The sequence below is a fragment of the Manis pentadactyla genome, chromosome X (genome assembly GCF_030020395.1).
Source record: "Manis pentadactyla isolate mManPen7 chromosome X, mManPen7.hap1, whole genome shotgun sequence".
Lineage (NCBI taxonomy): Eukaryota > Metazoa > Chordata > Mammalia > Pholidota > Manidae > Manis > Manis pentadactyla.
In genome coordinates this window covers 77546826-77566076 of record NC_080038.1, presented here as the reverse complement: position 1 = coordinate 77566076, position 19251 = coordinate 77546826, and the positions used below count along the sequence as shown (strand labels likewise).

At 33.9% G+C, this 19251-nt stretch overlaps 1 protein-coding gene across 1 annotated transcript in view; it reads left to right on the top strand.

Annotated features, from left to right (window-relative positions):
• The window catches only part of POF1B (POF1B actin binding protein), a 95460-nt gene that overhangs the window by 37944 nt on the left and 38265 nt on the right, over positions 1-19251 (top strand). The window contains exon 6 of the mRNA XM_036929995.2: positions 3777-3959. Within this exon, the coding sequence (XP_036785890.2) occupies positions 3777-3959 (183 nt within the window). The remainder of the gene's footprint in view (positions 1-3776; positions 3960-19251) is intronic.

The following is a 19251-nucleotide window of genomic DNA, read 5'->3' as shown; positions in this document are numbered from 1 at the left end:
TCTCACAACTCTGGAGGTCAGAAGTACAAAATCATGGTGTTGGTGGCCTTGTTCTTGAAGCCTCTAGGGAAGGAACTCTTCCATGCCTATCTCCTAGTTTCTGGTGGCCTCAGGCATTCCTTGGCCTATAGATGCATAACTTTCATCCTTCATCTTCACATGACATATTCCTTGTGTGTCTTTACATTATTTTTCCTGTGTGCATGGCTGTCTGTGTCCAAATTTCCCCTTTTTTATGAGTACATCAGTCATATTTGATTAGAACCCATCTAATGACCTCATTTTAACTTGATTACTTCTTTAAAAACCCTATTTCTAAAATAAGTCACATTCTGAGGTACTGGGGGTTAGGACTTTAACATATCTTTGGGAGGGGGCACAATTCAACCCATAATAGGCAGTTAAATAATATGAAATGAATTTTGATCACAAAAATCATTTTCTCATATACAGATTAAACATTAAAATATGCTAACTTCTCCTTTCTACTTCTTTTGGTATGAGAATATGTCTTATTTTTATGAGCATTTATGGGCAGTTGTGACCAGTTTCACAGGAACTAATACATTATTACTTAGATGATGCCCAATGAAAGTTAAATAAAGTAAGTTCTTGAAATCATAAATATCCAAATCTTTAACATTTTCGTCTGCTTGGAAAGCTGGATATAGTCTGAAGGGTCTGGTATGGTACATATGGGCACATATCTTTCAAAATACTCCTGGACATTATGATTCGAAATAGAAAACGTTTCATCAAATATGTCAGTTCTTCAAGGGGCACTTTCCTCAAGCTATCAAATTACAACATCTGTCCTTTATCCAACTGGACTGCCAAATCAGTAAGTTTGACACATTTTAAATAGTAAGGGTTGTTTAAAACACATCATTTCATTCTGCATCCAACTTCTTGTTTCAAAGAGAGTAAACAGCTCTTATAGATCTTGGTCCCTGGAGAAAAAGATTGAATATCCTGTATATTATTATTGCTATGCATCTGGAACAATTAAAGAAGAACTCTTTTAAAAGAACACTGTTGCTACATACTATTAACTTGAATATTTTGCTTTCTAATGCCACTTTTCTTGTTAATGACTTAAATGATTTGGGAGTTTGGAGACTGCCATGGGAGACTGCCCAAGGTAAAAAGAGCTATGCATATGGAACAAACTACAACTGCTTTGACCTAATGGAGTTATTTAGTGACAGAGATGCAGTAGGACTAGCGGGATAAAGCCAGGATCTGGATGAACCTGTTTAATGTCATATGAGACAAGTAGAAATAGCTCTTAGGAAATGGGAACTGTTCAAAAAAGTGGTCTTTGTAGTGAAAGTGTGGTAAAGGTGCCTGTTACAAGATAATTAGCCAATTTATACTTGTGTATTTTTTTCTCTATCAAAGAAGATGAAATATATGATAAATCAGAAGTGTTTGATATTTTCTACATTAAAAATTCAACTTGCAGCATGTTTCAAAAGTATGAATAACATATGAATATCTTGCTTTGGAACAACAATTTAAGTAGTCAGGTGTAAGAACTGAAAACTGGAAAACTGCTAGGTCTTCAGTGGTACCAATGAGTGGTTCAAAGGCCAAATAGGCTCGGGGAAACCACAAGACACCTCAGATGGAAAGACTGCCACCATTCTACTCAAGCATGAACTGATACAGTAATAAAGGAAGATGACTGACAAAGGAGTTTTGTTTTCTCTATTGTCCTATGTTGATGTGTCCTTTAAAGTGTTTCCTAACTTGCTTTGTAAGGAACACATTATTTTTTTTCAGAGGAATTCTATTTCAGTAGTGTACAAGATCCCCATTGGATGAAGGTTTTCTCAGACCGTCACTCTGACGTTATCCTAATCCACTATATGAAGGATTTTTGTAACATAAAAGAACAGATAATACATTCACCACCACCCCCACAAAATCTGTACAAAAGTACACAGACTTCTAAACTGTAGAGATCCTTTTACTAGCATATTTGTAAAGTGAGTCATATTTGATCAGAGCCTAGAGCAAATGATTTTATGACCTGATTCTATGACCTTCATTATCTATATGTCTACCAAGGCAGTATCTATTTGTAAAATGTGTTTTCTGTATGTAATTTTTCTTTCTTTCAAAATGTTTTTGTATACATGAGAAGGTAATTTGTATACATGGCAATAAATTTTCAAAGCATTAAAAGTATAAAAGGCATAAAGAACATAAAAAGAGAATAAAAATGTATATAGTGAAAAAAAAACCTCTCTATTCTGACCCTCTCATCCCTCAGTTCCTCTTTCCAGAGATACTCATAAAAGTTACTTGCTCTATGCATTTAAAATCAGTATTTAAAAGAGTACTGTGTATATTTGTAAATATGCATGTATATGTTTTCAAATGTTACACAAAAGGGAACATACTGTATTCATTCTTATGTATCTTTTTTCATTTCATATAATTTGAAAATTGTTCCATATAAAAAATTTAATTTGAAATGCTTTACTTTATTACTATAGGTCAGTTTTCCACAGTTCAAAGGAAATAGAGCATTGAATTTACACTTTCAAAGTTAATTGCATGTGCATGAATAGCATTACAATCAAAGTAGAGTATTTTTTTCTTTGCAAACTGGTTTTCACATGCTTGTTATCAAAGTAGAAAAATAAAATAATATGGGAAATTCAAATATACCTGAAGTGCCCCAAACTGAAATAACTTGATATCTTTTCTTATTCTGTACTCTATACTTAGTCAGAAAAAGCTCTGACAAATAAACAAACAGATAGCAAAGATTTAGTTTAAAAACAAGTTGCAGAATATTTGAGGACAGTATAAATTCAGCCTAATGTTCTGAAAGAACTCTGAGCTAGAAATCATGAGTTTCAGTCCCAATTTCGCCATTCATTAGTTCTGTCATTATACATAAATCATCGTACTTCTCTGGATCTCAGGGTTTTCTTTTTACCACCTGTAAAATTAGTGATGGGGGTGATGAGTAAGTTGATGATGATGACGATAAATGACTAAATGATGTAAGAATAATAATAAATATTATTACCCACCTACTTTGTAGTAGGCACTTTATAACATTAGCTCATTTACTCCTCACAGCAACCCAATGAGGCACATATTATCATCACTTTTACAAATGGGGAATCTGAGGCCCATAAATGTTGCATGTATGGTTTCCTAAGATCACAGAGTAAGTGGTAGAATCAGAGTTAGAATCCACGTTTCTGGATATGAAGCTTTAGTCACTGCTTTCCAGTCTTTTTTCTTAATTCATGCTCAATTTTCATAAGCATAAGAACTTCGCTGCCCCCAATATGATTCTAATATGCTTCCTGACATTGAAAATCACTACATAACATTATTTTCTAACTTTACACCATCTACATCTTCAGTATTATAGTATTATTATGTAATTAGATCCTGAAGTGCCTGTTGAATTATCAAAGAAAGATTAATTAATATTAATATTCATTAGAGTTTTAGTTTTAAGTGTAGCTGGAATATTAATTTAATCAGAACATGCAATTCCCTGGCCAATTTAGGTAAGTATTTGAATGGTCACAGCCACCTGATCAAATAAAAATAGTATTCAATGGAATTTCCCTCAGTAGAACAATTTGGAAAAATAATATATCACTTAATAAAACTACAAATTCTAGGACTTGAATTATTTTGTGAAAGAATACATTATATTTAAATAATGGATTCAGTTAGTTTTTTCTTGATTAGTAATTTATATATTCAGCAGCTCTTTTTGGCATGTGTATGTATTTTAGGAATACTATCCTCAAGTTCAGTGCCATCGTCACATCGTCCAACAGCCCCAGATCATCCATTCTCCACACTGTCAACAATGCCATTCTAGCCAGCAAATGCAAACCATCACAGGATGTGATTCACTTTCTATAAATACTGGAAATGAACTGTGCCATGGTGGATCAAGCCATATACATGATCAGGTAAGACCAATCAGCTGATACCTTATAAAACTGAAATAACACTCTTCCTTTTCACACCAGTGTATGGGTACCCACATTAAATTTTCATCCAAGTATTGAGGAGTTATACCACTTTGTTGTGGCATTTTTAAGACAAAATTTTCCATTTCTTGTCAGAAGACAATAATTCAGGTCTATTAATGCATTAAATCTGTGAGGGAAATTATGAAGTGAATAATGAATACCTCATTTCCAGCTGATCCTCAGTTCTAAAATGTGTCTGTTGATTGTGCAACATTAAATATTTCCATGAGGTACAGTATTTAAATGAACAATGAATTGGAAGTGATATTATCAATAATGATTGTAATGGTCACATTTCACAACTGGCAATTACTTCCTGTGTCCTTTGAAAAATACAGTATATTAACAATTCAGACTATATGTGCATTTTATTGCATATTATATCAACAAAATAGAAACTAAAACTTAATTGCAAAGAAGAAATCTCTTGGGATACAATTGTCAGTGACTAATTTATGTTCTGGAGACTTTGGAATCTGGAAAAAATCTGTTATACAAGTGTTGAAGGAAAAATATTTTCTTATATCTTTGTAAAACTAACAATAACTGGTACAATGGGGCATCAGCCATCATTTGGATTTTTTAAAATCTTTTTTCTAATGAGGAATAACTTGCTTAAATGGACCTTTCTCATAGGCAACAATTAGTAAAAGAAAAAGGAAAAGAATAAGAAAAAATAAAGGAGTCTGCCAACATAAGAATTTGATTATTTTACATTAGATTATTTCTAAAGACTGAAACTTTGAAATTTGCCTTTGGCCATACTGGTGAAAAAGAACCACAGATTTTAAATCCATGTTTTTCCAATCTAAAGAAGCTTAATATGATCTTTTCTTTGAATACAATGTTTGGAAATAATTGGCCTCTAGGATTATTCTAAAACATGGTCCAGATGGTGTTGAACTTCTTAGGTTACATAGATTAGCAATAACCATTAAAAAGCCATTTTATGAGGTTAAATCATTTGAAATTGTGATTTTTATATCAAAGTCAGTCAAATAGCAACAATTTCACACAGTTCAATCTAATACTTACCTTTGTTTCAGTTTTCTCATTCTAAAATAGTGATTCATCATTCATTTCTTACAGGGTTATTGTAAGAATTAATTGTCTTGTATGTTAAGCACCTAACATAGTTGAATGCTGATGAAGTGCTTAACAAAAGGTAATTATTAGTTGTTAGTAGTAATTATTATTCATAAACATTAAATCTTCATGCCAAGTACTATGAGAAATACAAAAGTGGGTAAGCCGTTGTCACACTTCTTATAGGTGCTTACTAATAGGGGAAAGTGGCAAACACAACAGAGTGCAAAGCAAAGTGTTATCTGTCATAAAAGAAGAACAAGAATGTTTGATGGGAATAGAAGAGAGAAGAAATTAATTTCAGCAGGGAGATCAAGGAAAGCTTTGTTGAGGAGGTGGCAATTGCCCTGGGCTTTGAAAAGTGAGCAGAATTTCCATATGTGGTATTGTGTTGTGGCATAGAGATGACAATATAAGAAGAGAGAATTACATGAAAAAAAGTCATGTATTTGGGAAAGTACATTTTGGGTTTCACAGATAGTGGTTTGGTTTGTCCAGCAAGGAAGACATTCCTGAGAAGTACCAGAATGCAGGGTTAAAATGATACATTAAAACAGATCATGAGGCCCTTAAATGTTAACTTTAAAATCTTGAACTGTATTTGGTAGGGAATGAAGCATGAATGAAGGGTGTTGAGTAGGAAAATAGGTATGCTTTAGGAGGTTAATCCTAGAAGCTTTGTACAAGATTGGCATATTGAGTTTCTTCTCACGAATGATCAGATGAGGAAGGTGTTATTGTTGCCCTTGTTGCTCAGATAAGGAAACAGGTTCAGAGAGGTTAAGTTATTTGGAAGGGCAAAAGGCTTGGACAACTAGCATGTGGTGGATCCAGATACCTGATGCCATAGCTTATTGAAAGTTCTCTCTTGAAGTTGAGTTAGTTGTATGGAGAGTCTTTTATCAATAATGTAAACATTAATAAAGCACTCCATTAAGAGACTGCCCGTGGAGAGGTGTTGGTGACATAATAGAAAGTAGACGAGCGTCATGATAGGAAAACTTGCGTTCCTGTCCCAGCTCTGTGCCTTTCAAGCTTTGGGTTCTTAATATGTATTAAATCTCTTAGAACCATCCTCATCCATAAAATTTAGATAGTAACGCCTACCTCACAGATCGATGTAAAGACTAAATGAAAATATATGTCAAAATTGCTTAATAAACTATGAAGTCAACAACATAAAAAAATGCAGCAGAAAAGGATTTTCAGAGAGAAGATATTTGAAGCTATTTCAGTTAGTCTTAAGTGTAAAACTTAAGCTAGAATCGTGACACTAGGAATGGAGTGAGGGCCAATTATCAGAGACAGCAACAATATCACAGGATTAAGAGTCCTGTTCAATGGCACTGGTAATGTGGTATCCTTCCCTAGGTTAGTACAGTTTATAACATATTTAACCAGATTAGATATTGTCTATTTAGAAAATGGGCAGAATTAGGTAACATATTATTTCTACTTCATTACTCACTCTCCAGTTTGAGATTCCAATTCAGTTTTGTTAAAGGCTGGAGGCTTTTTGTATAGATAACATTTTTCTGTTTTTTAAGTGTTTTATGAGGTTGAATTTGAAGTGCTGTTGAGAGAAAGCTTAAAGATAGTAATTCCACTTGTATGGATTACATAGCATTGGATCATTTCCTGATCAGAGTAAGGACAGGGTAACCTGGTTGTGCAGATACCATGGACAGAGAGCAGAGAATGAGTTTTCTCACCTAGACTCCTTGGTGTTTAACATGTCTCTTTCATATCGGTGGAGGAGTCTATTTAAAGAGTAATAGAGCAGATCTAAATTAGGCTTTTTTAAAACTAAAGGTTGACACATTTGTAGCTTGTGTTTTAAATTGTAATTCAGAGGTAGCTTAATAAGGAGGAAAGAACAGATTTTCAGTTCGATTATTTGGGTTTATAAAACCTGATTCTGCTGAGCTGCATGATCTTAGGTAATTGACTTAACTGAACTGAACCTCAGTTTCTCCATCTATAAAAGAGAGAATCAGACTTAGTGTGCAGTGTATCCTACAATAGGATTAAATGAGATAAAATATGTAAAATACCTAGCTTAGTGCCAACTCACATTAGATGCTTAAATGAAGGTTTGATTCTGCACCTTCTTCCTCCCCCAACCTCAGGCCCCATGTGTTTCAAAGCATCAATATAAGAAACTGGTTCCCATTGTAATATTTTTACAATAAACTAAATCACCTTTAAAGTGTCTTCTACAAAACATTAAAATATTTTTTAAAGTGAGCTGCCCAAAAACCTGTCTTCAAAATACTTTTTTATGAAAATAATTTATGTATGTTTTACATGAGCCTCCCTGGAAACATCATCATTTTGGTTTCAAATTCAAAACATCACCAATTACATTTCCTTCCCTGGGAACATTAACAATAATGTGCTGTGATCATTTCTCTGTCATTAGCAAGGAACGGATAAATTCACATATGTTAGTGACAGGGAAAAACTGAGCTGAACTCATTTTACAAGTTGTCATACAGGTGGTTTATAAGAAATACTCAAGTAATTATGTATATTATATGCTCAACTCTTTTCTATTTGGCTTGAGGCTTCCAGGAAACCTTTTCGAGTCATTGGAGGATGTAAGGGGAACAGCCCCGCTCACTTGGAGAGTACTATTGCCAATGGAAAATACTCCAACTTTTGACGCCTTTCTTCCTGTCATTTGAAAATTCAATTTTTGTCAACATTAAAACAGCACAAATCTTAGTGTCAGGTGCATTTTCTGACATGTATTCAGGAAGCTTACTACAATGTTTATTTAATGTAAGTCATTCACTAATGATGGAATCTCTGGGTTGGTTACCTCTATAAACTCAGCAGTTCTGCCTGTTTCCTCTCATTAAAATGTGGCTCAAGTCCCTCTCCATATTTACTGTCTTCTCATCTCCATTATTCAAAATGAGTGTCTTTTGTGCAAACTTCTATCCCCTGCTTATCTCTTCCAAAAATGTAGTTTATATCTGTTTTGGGTCCATCATTTCTCAGTACCACCCTTATCTGTCTCCTGCTACCTCCTGCTATGGTGCCATTTTGAACTTTTGTGGAAAACAATAGTTGTTAATTATTTGTTCTTTTAAAAATAGATTTTACTTTTTTAAATCAAAGAAATGCATGTATATAGCTTAAAAGGTAGATAGTACTAAAAGGCACATAACAAAAAGTTCTCTGTCCCAACCCTTGTCACACCCTCTTGATCCCCAAAGGCAACCATTTCAACTCTTCTTTTTCCTCTAGGATTTACCTCCAAATAGTTAAAAGCTTGCATATAGTTATGCTGTTAACTTCTTGTTTTATCAGTGTTGCATATTATCTGTTGATAATGCTGGTACATAAGGTTTTACTTTAATTAATCTCCCATCCGCCTCCTTTCATATCTTCCATCTTCCCACTGTAGTTAAATCCCATATTTTGGCTAAATCAGTATTCAGTGTTTATATTATTATTGCTATGAAATATTATTTACTGCTGAGACAATTTTTGTCCTATTTTGCTTCTGTTTTAGTACAAAAATTTTTGTTGGTGTTGAGAATTCTGACGTTTTCTTTTTCATTTGTTTAATTCTCTGTGTATCTATTTCTCTCTCTTATATATTACTAAATTCTTTTCTCAATACAATACTAGGCAGTCGGGTATTCTGGGTTTTGTTGATCAACATTCTTCTCACTTTAAAAGCCTGCAATCTGTATGTATTACTCTTCTTAGCTCATATTATCACTCTCTACTACTGACCTTCTAGATATTCTCCTTACCCTTCAGCAGTTTCATTGGCAGGTCTACAATCTTCTCTCCACTTGCGACTGATCCCTGCCTTGGAAACACCTATAAGAACTTCACCACTCATATCAGTGATCCTTCCCACACTCTCTTCTCGTAGCTCTTCATCACCCTCAGTTCTTCATTTCTACTATATCTTCAGCCCTCATAGACTTTGGGCACTCCTTGAATCCCGTCATCATTTGAAATGATTTAATCTGGAATTCTGAATGTATCTTTCTCTTATTATAACTTTTTAATTTAATATCCTACTCCCTCATTCCTACTCAACCTTACCTTCATCAGGCTCTCTAGCCCTCAGCTCCAAGCCAGGTTGGCTTGCATTGTCAGCCAATTCAACAATGATTTTGCTAGAAACTTTTGAACTTTTTGTTGCTTTCTCTGAATACTATCTTCATTTTGCTGATCCCTTAGTTTGAATAGATTATCATCCACTTTCTCTATCCTTAGATTTTGACTTTATTGTGTGCTAGAGAAAGTCCACAAACTAGGCCAATTTACTCCAGTAAAGATTGTCTGTATCTTGCTGGACTACTCTTTGCTAGACAGTCCTTTTAATAAATTCTGTTTGACTTGCTACCATAGTCTTCAATATCTAATCCTTATCTTGCCCACCCTCCTCTTACTTCAGATTCCACTACTCTTCTCTCCTTCTCTGCAGGTAGCCTTGCCTTCTACTGAGAATGGGCAGTGGGACTAAAATTTTACTGTGCACTAGAATCAGTTGGAAGGTTTGTTTAAATAGAGATCGCTGAGACCTGATCATTTGCATTTCCAAGTTCCGTTATCCCAGGCTACTGGTCCAAAGACCACAATTTGAATTCACTCTGCGCTATGTGAACTCCTTCAATGCCCCACTTCACTGAAAAATTTCTCTATGCTTGCAGCAAACTTCTGATTCTTTTGATCTTCAAGAATTAAGAATCTAACAGTTTCTTCAAGGTGATTCCCTTAGCAGCCCTAACATTTTATTGATTTATGACTTCCTTTTTTTCATTCCCTTCACCTGCAAAATTCCTGAAGGAAGAGGGCATCTTTGTTTACTACTGCCCTTTCCTCACTACTCACACACTCCTTAACACTTTGAAATCCATATTCTAGTTTCAGAATGCTCCTGATCTCTAAGTTGTAAATTCTACTTCCTTTTCTTTGTTCTTATCTTACTTCAGTTCTATAGCATGTGACACTGTTGATCCATTCTATTCTTGGAATTTTTTCTCTCCATTTTACTGCTGCTTCTAAGTCTTTTTCTCAGTCTCCTCTTCGTTCTTTTATCAGATCTTCCCCGAGGACCCTTCCTTGGCTTTCTTCTTTCTCTTTCCCCTCTCCCTTGACTATATATAAAATCTTAACTTCTGTGAACTTTACATGGACACATTTTTGTAATCTCCTTTACACAGCCAAGTTCCCAAATTCTCCTCCTCAGCTCTAGTCTATCATTTTCTTTTTGTTTTTTGCTGGATCATATGGTAGTTCTATTGTTAAAATTAAAAAATTTTTTTTTGTTGAAGTATCATTGATATACAATCTTGTATTGGTTTAAAATATACAACACAGTGGTTCAACAATTACCCATATTATTAAATCCTCTACCCCTCTAGTGTGGTTACTATCTGATAACATAAAAAGATGTTACAGAATCATTGACTATATTCTCCCTACTGTACTACCATCCCTGTGAACAACTGATAATGACAGAACTTTGTGTCCCTTTATCCCCCTTGTCCTCCCCACCCTCCCACCCTGACCCATACCTCTCCCCAATAGTAACCACCAGTCATTTCTCAGTGTCTGTAAGTCTACTGCTGTTTTATTCATTCTGTTAACCTTGTCTTTATATTCCACAAATAAGTGAAATCACATGGCACTTCTCTTTCTCCACCTTGTGTATTTCACTGAGCATAATATCATTTAGATCCATCTATGTTGTTGCAAATGGCAGGATTTTGTTTTTATGGCTGAATAGTATTCCACTGTGTATATGTCCACATCTTCTTTATCCATTTGTCTATTGATAGACACGTAGGTTGTTCCCATATCTTGGCTATTATAAATAGTGCTGTGATAAACATACAGGGTGCATATGTCTTTTTGAATCAGGGATATTGTTTTCTTTGGGTAAATTCCTACAAGTGGAATTGCTGGGTCAAATGGTATTTCTGCTTTTAGTTTTTTAAGGAACCTCCATACAGCTTTACATATAGCTTCAAGTCAGGGTACACAATACCCCCAGCTTTGTTCTTCTTTCTCAGGATTGCTTTAGCTATTTTGGGGTCTTTTGTGGTTCCATATGAAGTTTAGGACTATTTTTTCTAGTTCATTGAAAAATGCAGTTGGTATTTTGATAGAGATTGTATTGAATCTCTAAATAGCTTTGGGCAGGATGGCCATTTTAACAATATTGATTCTTCCTGTCCATGAGCACAGGATAGATTTCCATTTATTTGTGTCTTCTTTAATTCCTCTCATGAGTGTCTCATAGTTTTCAGAGTACAGATCTTTCACCTCCTTTGTTAGATTTATTCCTATGTAATTTTTAATTCTTTTTGATGCCATTGTAAGTGGAATTGTTTTTCTGATTTCTCTATCCACTTGTTTGTTGTTAGTATATAGGAACACATTTCTTCGCATTAATTTTGTATCCTGCAACTTTGCTGAATCCAGTTATTAAATCTAATAGTTTTTTGATGGAGTCTTTAGGGTTTTCTATGTATAATATGTCATCTGCACATAGTGACAGCTTAACTTCTTTCTTACCAATTTGGATGCCTTTTATCTGTCTTGTCTGATTGCCATGACTCGGACCTCCAGCACTATGTTGAACAAGAGTGGTGAGAGTGGACATCCTTGTCTTATTCTTGATCTTAGAGGAAAAGCTTTCAACTTTCCATTATTAAGTATGATGTTGGCAGTGCATTTGTTGTATATTGCCTTTATTATGTGGAGGTACGTACCCCCATACTCATTTTGTTAAGAGCTTTTATCATGAATGGATGTTGAATTTTGTCAAATGCTTTTTCAGCATCTATTGAGATGATCATGGTGTTTTTACCCTTCTTTTTGTTAATGTGGTGTATAGTATTGATTGATTGACAAATATTATACAATCCTTGCATCCCTGGAATAAATCCCACTTGGTTGTGATGGATGATCCTTTTGATATCTTTTTGAATTTGGTTTGCTAATATTTTGTTGAGGATTTTGCATTTGTGTTCATCAGGGATATTGTTCTACAATTTTCTTTTTTTGTGGTGTCTTTTCCTAGTTTTGATATTAGAGTGACGCTGGCCTCATAGAATGAGTTTGGAAGTATTCCCTCCTTTTCTAGTTTATGGAATACTTTAAGAAGGATGCATATTAGCTCTTCTTTAAATGTTCAGTAAAATTCACCTGTGAAGCCATCTGGCTCTGCACTTTTGTTTCTTGGGAGTTTTTTCATTACTAACTCAACTCATTGCTGGTAATTGGTCTGTTCAGATTTTCTGTTTCTTCCTGGGTCAGTCTCAGAGGGTTTTATTTTTCTAAGAATTAGTCCATTTCTTCTAGGTTGTCCAATTATCAGCATATAATTTTTAATAGTATTCTCTAATAATTTTTTTGCATTTCTGTGGTATCTGTTGTGATTATTCCGATTTTGTTTATTTGTATACTCTCTCTTTTTTTCTTGATAAGTCTGGCTATGGGTTTATCTATTTAATTTTATCCAAGAACCCACTCTTAGTTTCATTATTTTTTTTCTAATATTTTATTCTTTATTTTATTTCTAGTTTGATCTTTATATGTCCCTCCTTCTACCAACTTTGGGTTTCATTTTTCCTTCTTTCCCTAGTTTGTTTAATTGTGAGTTTAGACTGTTTAGTTGCAATTCTTCTCATTTCTTGAGGTAGGCCTGTATTGCTAGTACTTCCCTCTTAGTACTGCTTTTGCAGAGTCCCACAAATTTTGGACTGTTGAATTTTAATTTTCATTAGTCTCCATATATTACTTGATTTCTGTTCTAATTTGTTCATTGATACATTGATTATTTAGAAGCATTTTGTTAAGCATCCATGTGTTTGTGGGCTTTTTGGTTTTCCTTGTATAATTTTTTCTAGTGTCATACCACTGTGGTCTGAGAAGCTGTTTGATACAATTTCAATATTTTTTGATGCTTGGTACAATTTCAATTTTTAAAAATTTATTGATGCTCTTTTTGTGGCCTAATATGTGATCTCTTCTGGAGAATGTTCCATGTACACCTGAGAAAAATGTGTGTCCTACTGCTTTTGTGTGGAATGTTCTGTAGATATGTTTTGTCCATCGGATCTAATGTATTGTTCAGTACCTTTGTTTCCTTATTTATTTTCTGTCTGATTGATCTATTGATGTGAGTGGTGTGTTAAAGGTTCCTAAAATGAATGTGTTGCCATCTATTTTCTACTTTAATTCAGTTACTATTTGTTTTACATATTTATGTGGCCCTATGGTGGATGCATAGATATTTATAATGGTTATATCCTCTTTTTTGACTGATGCCTTTGTCTCTTGTTACTTTCTTTGTTTTGAAATCAATTTTGTCTGATATAAGTACTGCTACTCCTACTTTTTTTCTCCCTATTATTTTCATGAATTATCTTTTACCATCCCTTCACTTTTAGTCTGTGTATGTCTTTGGGTCTGAAATGCGTCTCTTGTAGGCAGCATATAGATGGGTCTTGTTTCTTTATCCATTCTGCCACTCTGTGTCTTTTGATTGGTACATTCAGTCCATTTGCATTGAAGGTAATTATTGATAGGTATGTACTTACTGCCATTTTATTGTTTTCTGATTGTTTTTATAGCTCCTCTGTTCCTTTCTTCCTCCCTTACAGTCTTTTCTTGTTATTAAATGGTTTTCTTTAGTGTTGTGATTGGATTTCTCTTTTTAAATTTTTTGTATACCTATTATAGGCTTCAGGTTTGTGGTAACCCTAAGTTTCAAGGATAGCTTCCTGACTATAAAACAGTCTATATTAAGTTGATTATTGCTTGTTTCAAATACAATCTAAAACTTCTTTTTTCTTCTTCCTCCTCCACACTTTATGTATTAGATGTAATAATCTGCACTTTTTGTGTATTTCTTGAGTAATTTCATGTATAGTTGATTTTACTATTTTTGCTTTGTTTTAATTTCATACTTGCTTGGTAGTTAATTGGTTACTACCTTTACTGTGGGTTTATTTTCACTGGTGACAGCTATTTAGCCTTTGGAACATTTTCATCTGCAGCAGTCCCTTTAACATATCCTGTAATGCTGGTCTGAGGGTTATAAATTCTTTGAGGCTTTGTTTTTCTGGGAATTGTTTATTCTCTGTTTCAAATTTGAATGATAATCTTGCTGGGTAGAGGATTCTCAGTTCAAGGTCCTTCTGTTTCAATATATTAAATATTTCATGTCACTCCTTTCTGGACTGTAAAATTTCTGTTGAGACGTCTGCTGACACCTATTCTATCATTTTTAATAGACTAGTTGACATCTCTACCTGGCTGTTGCACAGTCACCTCCAACTGACCACATACCAGCTTTCCATTCTGTTTCTTCTATTTTGATTAATGATGTCTCCAGCATCCTAATCAGCATACTTAAAATTTAGCAAGTTTTTACTTTCCCTCTCTTTTCCCACCTAACACCTAATCAGTTGTTATAGTCTGATGATTTTTCATACATATAACTCTTTTAACATTTGACCTGTGCCCTTCCTTATAGCCCTTATCAATTGGTCAATCTATTCCTTAATTAAAGATATTTAGGTATATACCTCAGGTATATACCAAGACCATAAAGTCCTTGAGAGAGGAGTCAATATCTTATCTAACTTATTTTCCAGTAGCATTTAGAACTGTATCTTAGGACAGTTCTTAGTAAATGTGTACTAAATGAATGAATGAATCATGCCACTGTGACCTTTTAAGTCTTGCATATGTCTTTTGGGTATAAATTTTAGCCTTTAGTTTAAGAAAAACTGTTAGAATGTAAAATAAATTACATTAAAAGAGCTACTGTATATGTGCAGTATGTTCCTCCACTGGCTTGCTTTACCTAAAGAAGTAGTTTCATTCTTTGAATAAATTGTATACTAAGGAATGGCATAATAGAGAAATGACAAAGTGGCACAGGCACAGAGGAGAAAAAGGCAACAATGAATTTCTTACCAAAAAATTATATATTCAAAATACATATTCATTTAAAATTAATTTCCTCAGTTTAGATACTCATATATATATATATATATATATATAGAGAGAGAGAGAGAGAGAGAGAGAGAGAGAGAGAGAGAGACATATATACAGGTATATGTCTATATATTTATATATTTATACCTCCCATTTAATTACATCATTACAAAAAATATTTGGAGTGGCTTAAGAGAACAAATGACATGTGATAGAACAGAAAAAGAAATGCCAGGGCCAGTTTAAATATAATGGAGCAATAACACCAGAAGGAAAGAGAAATACAGGCCACAGAGTTCCATGTCATAAGTAAAACTCTGAAAACCACAGAAAAAAGGAACACATAATTAGTAATAAAACTCCCATTGTGAGAAAATGGGGAGCAGCAGAGGTGAGGCTTAGAACCTCACCCCCCCCTGTTCTGAGAGAAATCTTCTGCATACATGGATGTTTATTGCCCTCGTCTAGCTTGGATTAACACATAGTCTACAGGCACACACCTGATCATCTACATTTGCTCTCTTACAACACTAAACTCTGTTTTCTACCTTTATCTCGTATCTACCTACCACTTCAGCATTTTATTAAAAATAATAATAATAGAGAAATGTGGTATCCACATATAAATCAAGTTTAAAAATCAAATGAATAGTCATATTTGAACTGTGTATAGTTCATAATGCATGAACAAAACCGAAAGCTTCTGTGATGACTGCCCTTGCACTGTTCACCATGTAACTTATTCACTATGTAAGAATTTGTACTCCATGTAAGAATTTGTTCATTATGCATCAGAAGATTGGAGACTGACGAAAATTAGGCTTGGGGTGGATTAATGATTGTGCATTGAGTATTGACCCCCCTATACAGAAATTTATTGTGGTTAACAACTATTTGATCAATAAATATGAGAGATGCCATCACAAAAAAATATATATATATATATATATATATATATATATATATATATATATATTTAAACACACTTCCAATTGTAAAATAAATAAGTAACCGGGATGTAATGTACAGCATAAGGAATATAGTCAAAATATGGTAACAACTTGGTATGGTGATACCTGGTACCTAGAATTATCATGTATATAAATGTTGAATCACTGTGTTGTACACCTGAAACTAATGTAATGCAATACTGTTGTCAACTACCCTTCAATTAAAAAAAAAAAAACTCCCATTGTTTATGAGAAAAAGTTTCATAAATTCTTGATAGTCACTTTTATTATAGGAAAATATACATTTTACTTTCCAGTCAGAAAGCGTAATTTAAGCTGCTACAAATGTTGTGAATTTAATCACATGTATTCATTATAAAATGGCAACCCAAACCACTTCCTTTTTTAATAAATTATTTGAGAGTGTAAGAATCATCTTGTTTTATAACAATGCCAAAATGTACACGTACTCACCATAAAGGAGCAAGGACAACCTTAAGTTGTACTGAAGTCCATTTCAGTGTACTTTGTTAAAACACCTTTTCCATCTATCATACTTAGTATTTAGCCCCACTTTAAGCCTTTATTACAAAAACTTCCTCACTACTTGCCTTGCAACAAATGTTTACTTAGATCTACTCTTTTCAGGCTCCTACTCTGGGTAGTGGAATTAAAAAAATGTCTCTACTCTTAGGCAGCTGAAAGTATTATAGAAAAATTACAATTGTTTCTCACTGCTTCTATCATTATTCCAAAAGCCGATTGTCCCTATGATTTAAATTAAATAAAACTAATATTTGTATGATGGTTTTGTGTAATGGTTTAACAATTTACCAAAAAAATGCAGTATCTCCAGCAACCTTATAAAATAGGTACTAAATTATTACATTTTACTGTTGAAGAAACTAAGGTTCAGGGAATTTAAGCAATATTGCTTAACCTGCAACTAGAAGCAGGAGCCCTACTTATGGTTCCAATTTTCATTCTTTCTTCCTTTTAACACTTTGCTGCCTCATTTTATTCACATAGACACTAAAATTAGGCCCTTATTTCAAGTACAGGACTGTTGTTATGAGTAAAGTCTTCATTTTAGAATTGTGATTGTTGTACAGTACATTCAATTCAGTGACAGTTATTAAAATTTTTCTATGTACCATGTACTATATAATGCAACATTTCTTTACTAAAATATTATGGAGATAAAAATAGCAGGATTTTTAGAAACCAAAATTCTGATACTTTTTCTCCTAGTAGGATTTCTTCTTGTGATACAAAATAGGAAGAGACCAATTATTTTTTCCCCTACTGGCCAAATGACTACTCAGAATACATTTAATTTCATAGGGAGTAATGCCCACTAGATTAACTGTGGTTTCAATCAGTCTGACAGCTATTAAGAACATCCCAAATCTAGGCAAAATGAATGAAGCAGTAACCTTATTTGTCTACAAACTTCACTGTATCATTATGAGCTTTGCAGGATAATAGTTTATACATTGGAAACTTTATTAATAATAATGTTTTCTATTGTCTTGTAGCAAAAAATTACTACCCAATATGGTCTAAGCACTGCTATGTTACTTAACATATCATGACCTTTTAGAAGGCTAGACATTTATGTATAGTCACTTTTAAATAACATGGCATCTTAAGCACGTTATAATTTGCTAAGCAGCCCTTCTAAACAGGTGAAAAGTGCACACACTTAAACCAGTTACCTAGTGGGAATAATTTTAATTAAGCCAACACCCTGTACTACTAGACAGTGATTTGTGCCTTGATCACAAACTATACCCATTCCTAAGCAGCATTCTCACAAATGTTTGCCATTATGCTTGAAAGGAGCCAGGCAAGAAAATACAGATAGCCAAAACCCATTAATTACTGTGTGTCTACTATCTGCAGGGCTCTATAATCATTACCACCTAACTTTGTAAATATGGTTGATTAAAAGTATCATCTTTGGATATCAAAGTTTATATAATGTAGATGCTAGCAAGGAAATTCCACTCTTGGAAACTTATAGACCACAAACAAGGACAAGAACTTCTAAAGCAGTAGTAAGGTGAGGCCCATGGTTTTCCTTTACAGGGTACTTTCTACAGATTTTCTGAAAAATGACCACTAATTTGCCCCTCATTTCATCCCTAAACATTGTTTCCTTGCCTTAGGTCTGCAGCAACAATTCTAATCATAAATAAAGTTTTTTATGTGCAGTCACAGACAAGGAGTTGGACTGCTTGGCTATCAAATGTGATCTAATTAAAGGTACTTGACTGATGTATGCTAAAGAACCTTAGGTAATTTTTGTAATATTTTTAAGAAATATCACATTTTGTGTATCTGGGAGCAGCTATTATTCAGCACAGTTTGTATTCCTGCCCTGTTTACATATTAAAAGCTAAAGCTGTTATCCAAGATTGACATTCAATATAGCTCTCATTCATCAGGCAAAGGGCAGATATGGGGTATGCCTATAGATCACGTATTTTATCCGCTCAATATTGTCACACAGAGAAAAACTTCCATCCAGTATAGCTGCCATTATTATGACCTTGGAAGGCTCCCTATCTTGGCTTTTTCAAGGCAACAAGAATATGGATTTGAGTCAACTCTAAAAAATTTGTTGAAACATACCTACAAACAGTTTGAATAAAACTAAGAAGCTCTAAAGACATGTGATTCACTAATGGAAAATATTGCTAACTGGCACATCATAGTTTATGGTTAGGAAATTTCATCTTATTGTTGAGCACAGTCCTGTTAAAGACTTAGCAGTAGATGAGAATCTGATGTCTGTCTGTCCACTCCTCTGCAAACTTCTGAACCCATCTTGGTTTTGGTTTTTAGTGAATGTTACCCCAATGTTACGGTAAATTGTAGACTGTACAAAACAGGAGAAATTCATATGCAAAGGGGTGACATTTTAGTTCCTGCTTTTCTACTTTGACATCTCTTTTGCCAAAAACCCATTCTTCACTTCTAATGCCCTTTTCTCCAGTTGATTAAAATTTATTACCCGAACTTCAGACATATTTTGCATATTTACACACTAAGAAAATAAAACTCCTTACTGTTTTAAGTCCTAACCCAACAAACCTCCAAAATAATACAGTTAGCGACAAGGTAATTCCAAAGTAGCTGAGAAAACAGACACAAGAGGTCCCTTGGGGAGGCAATATTGTGTAGTGGTTACAAGAGAGCAC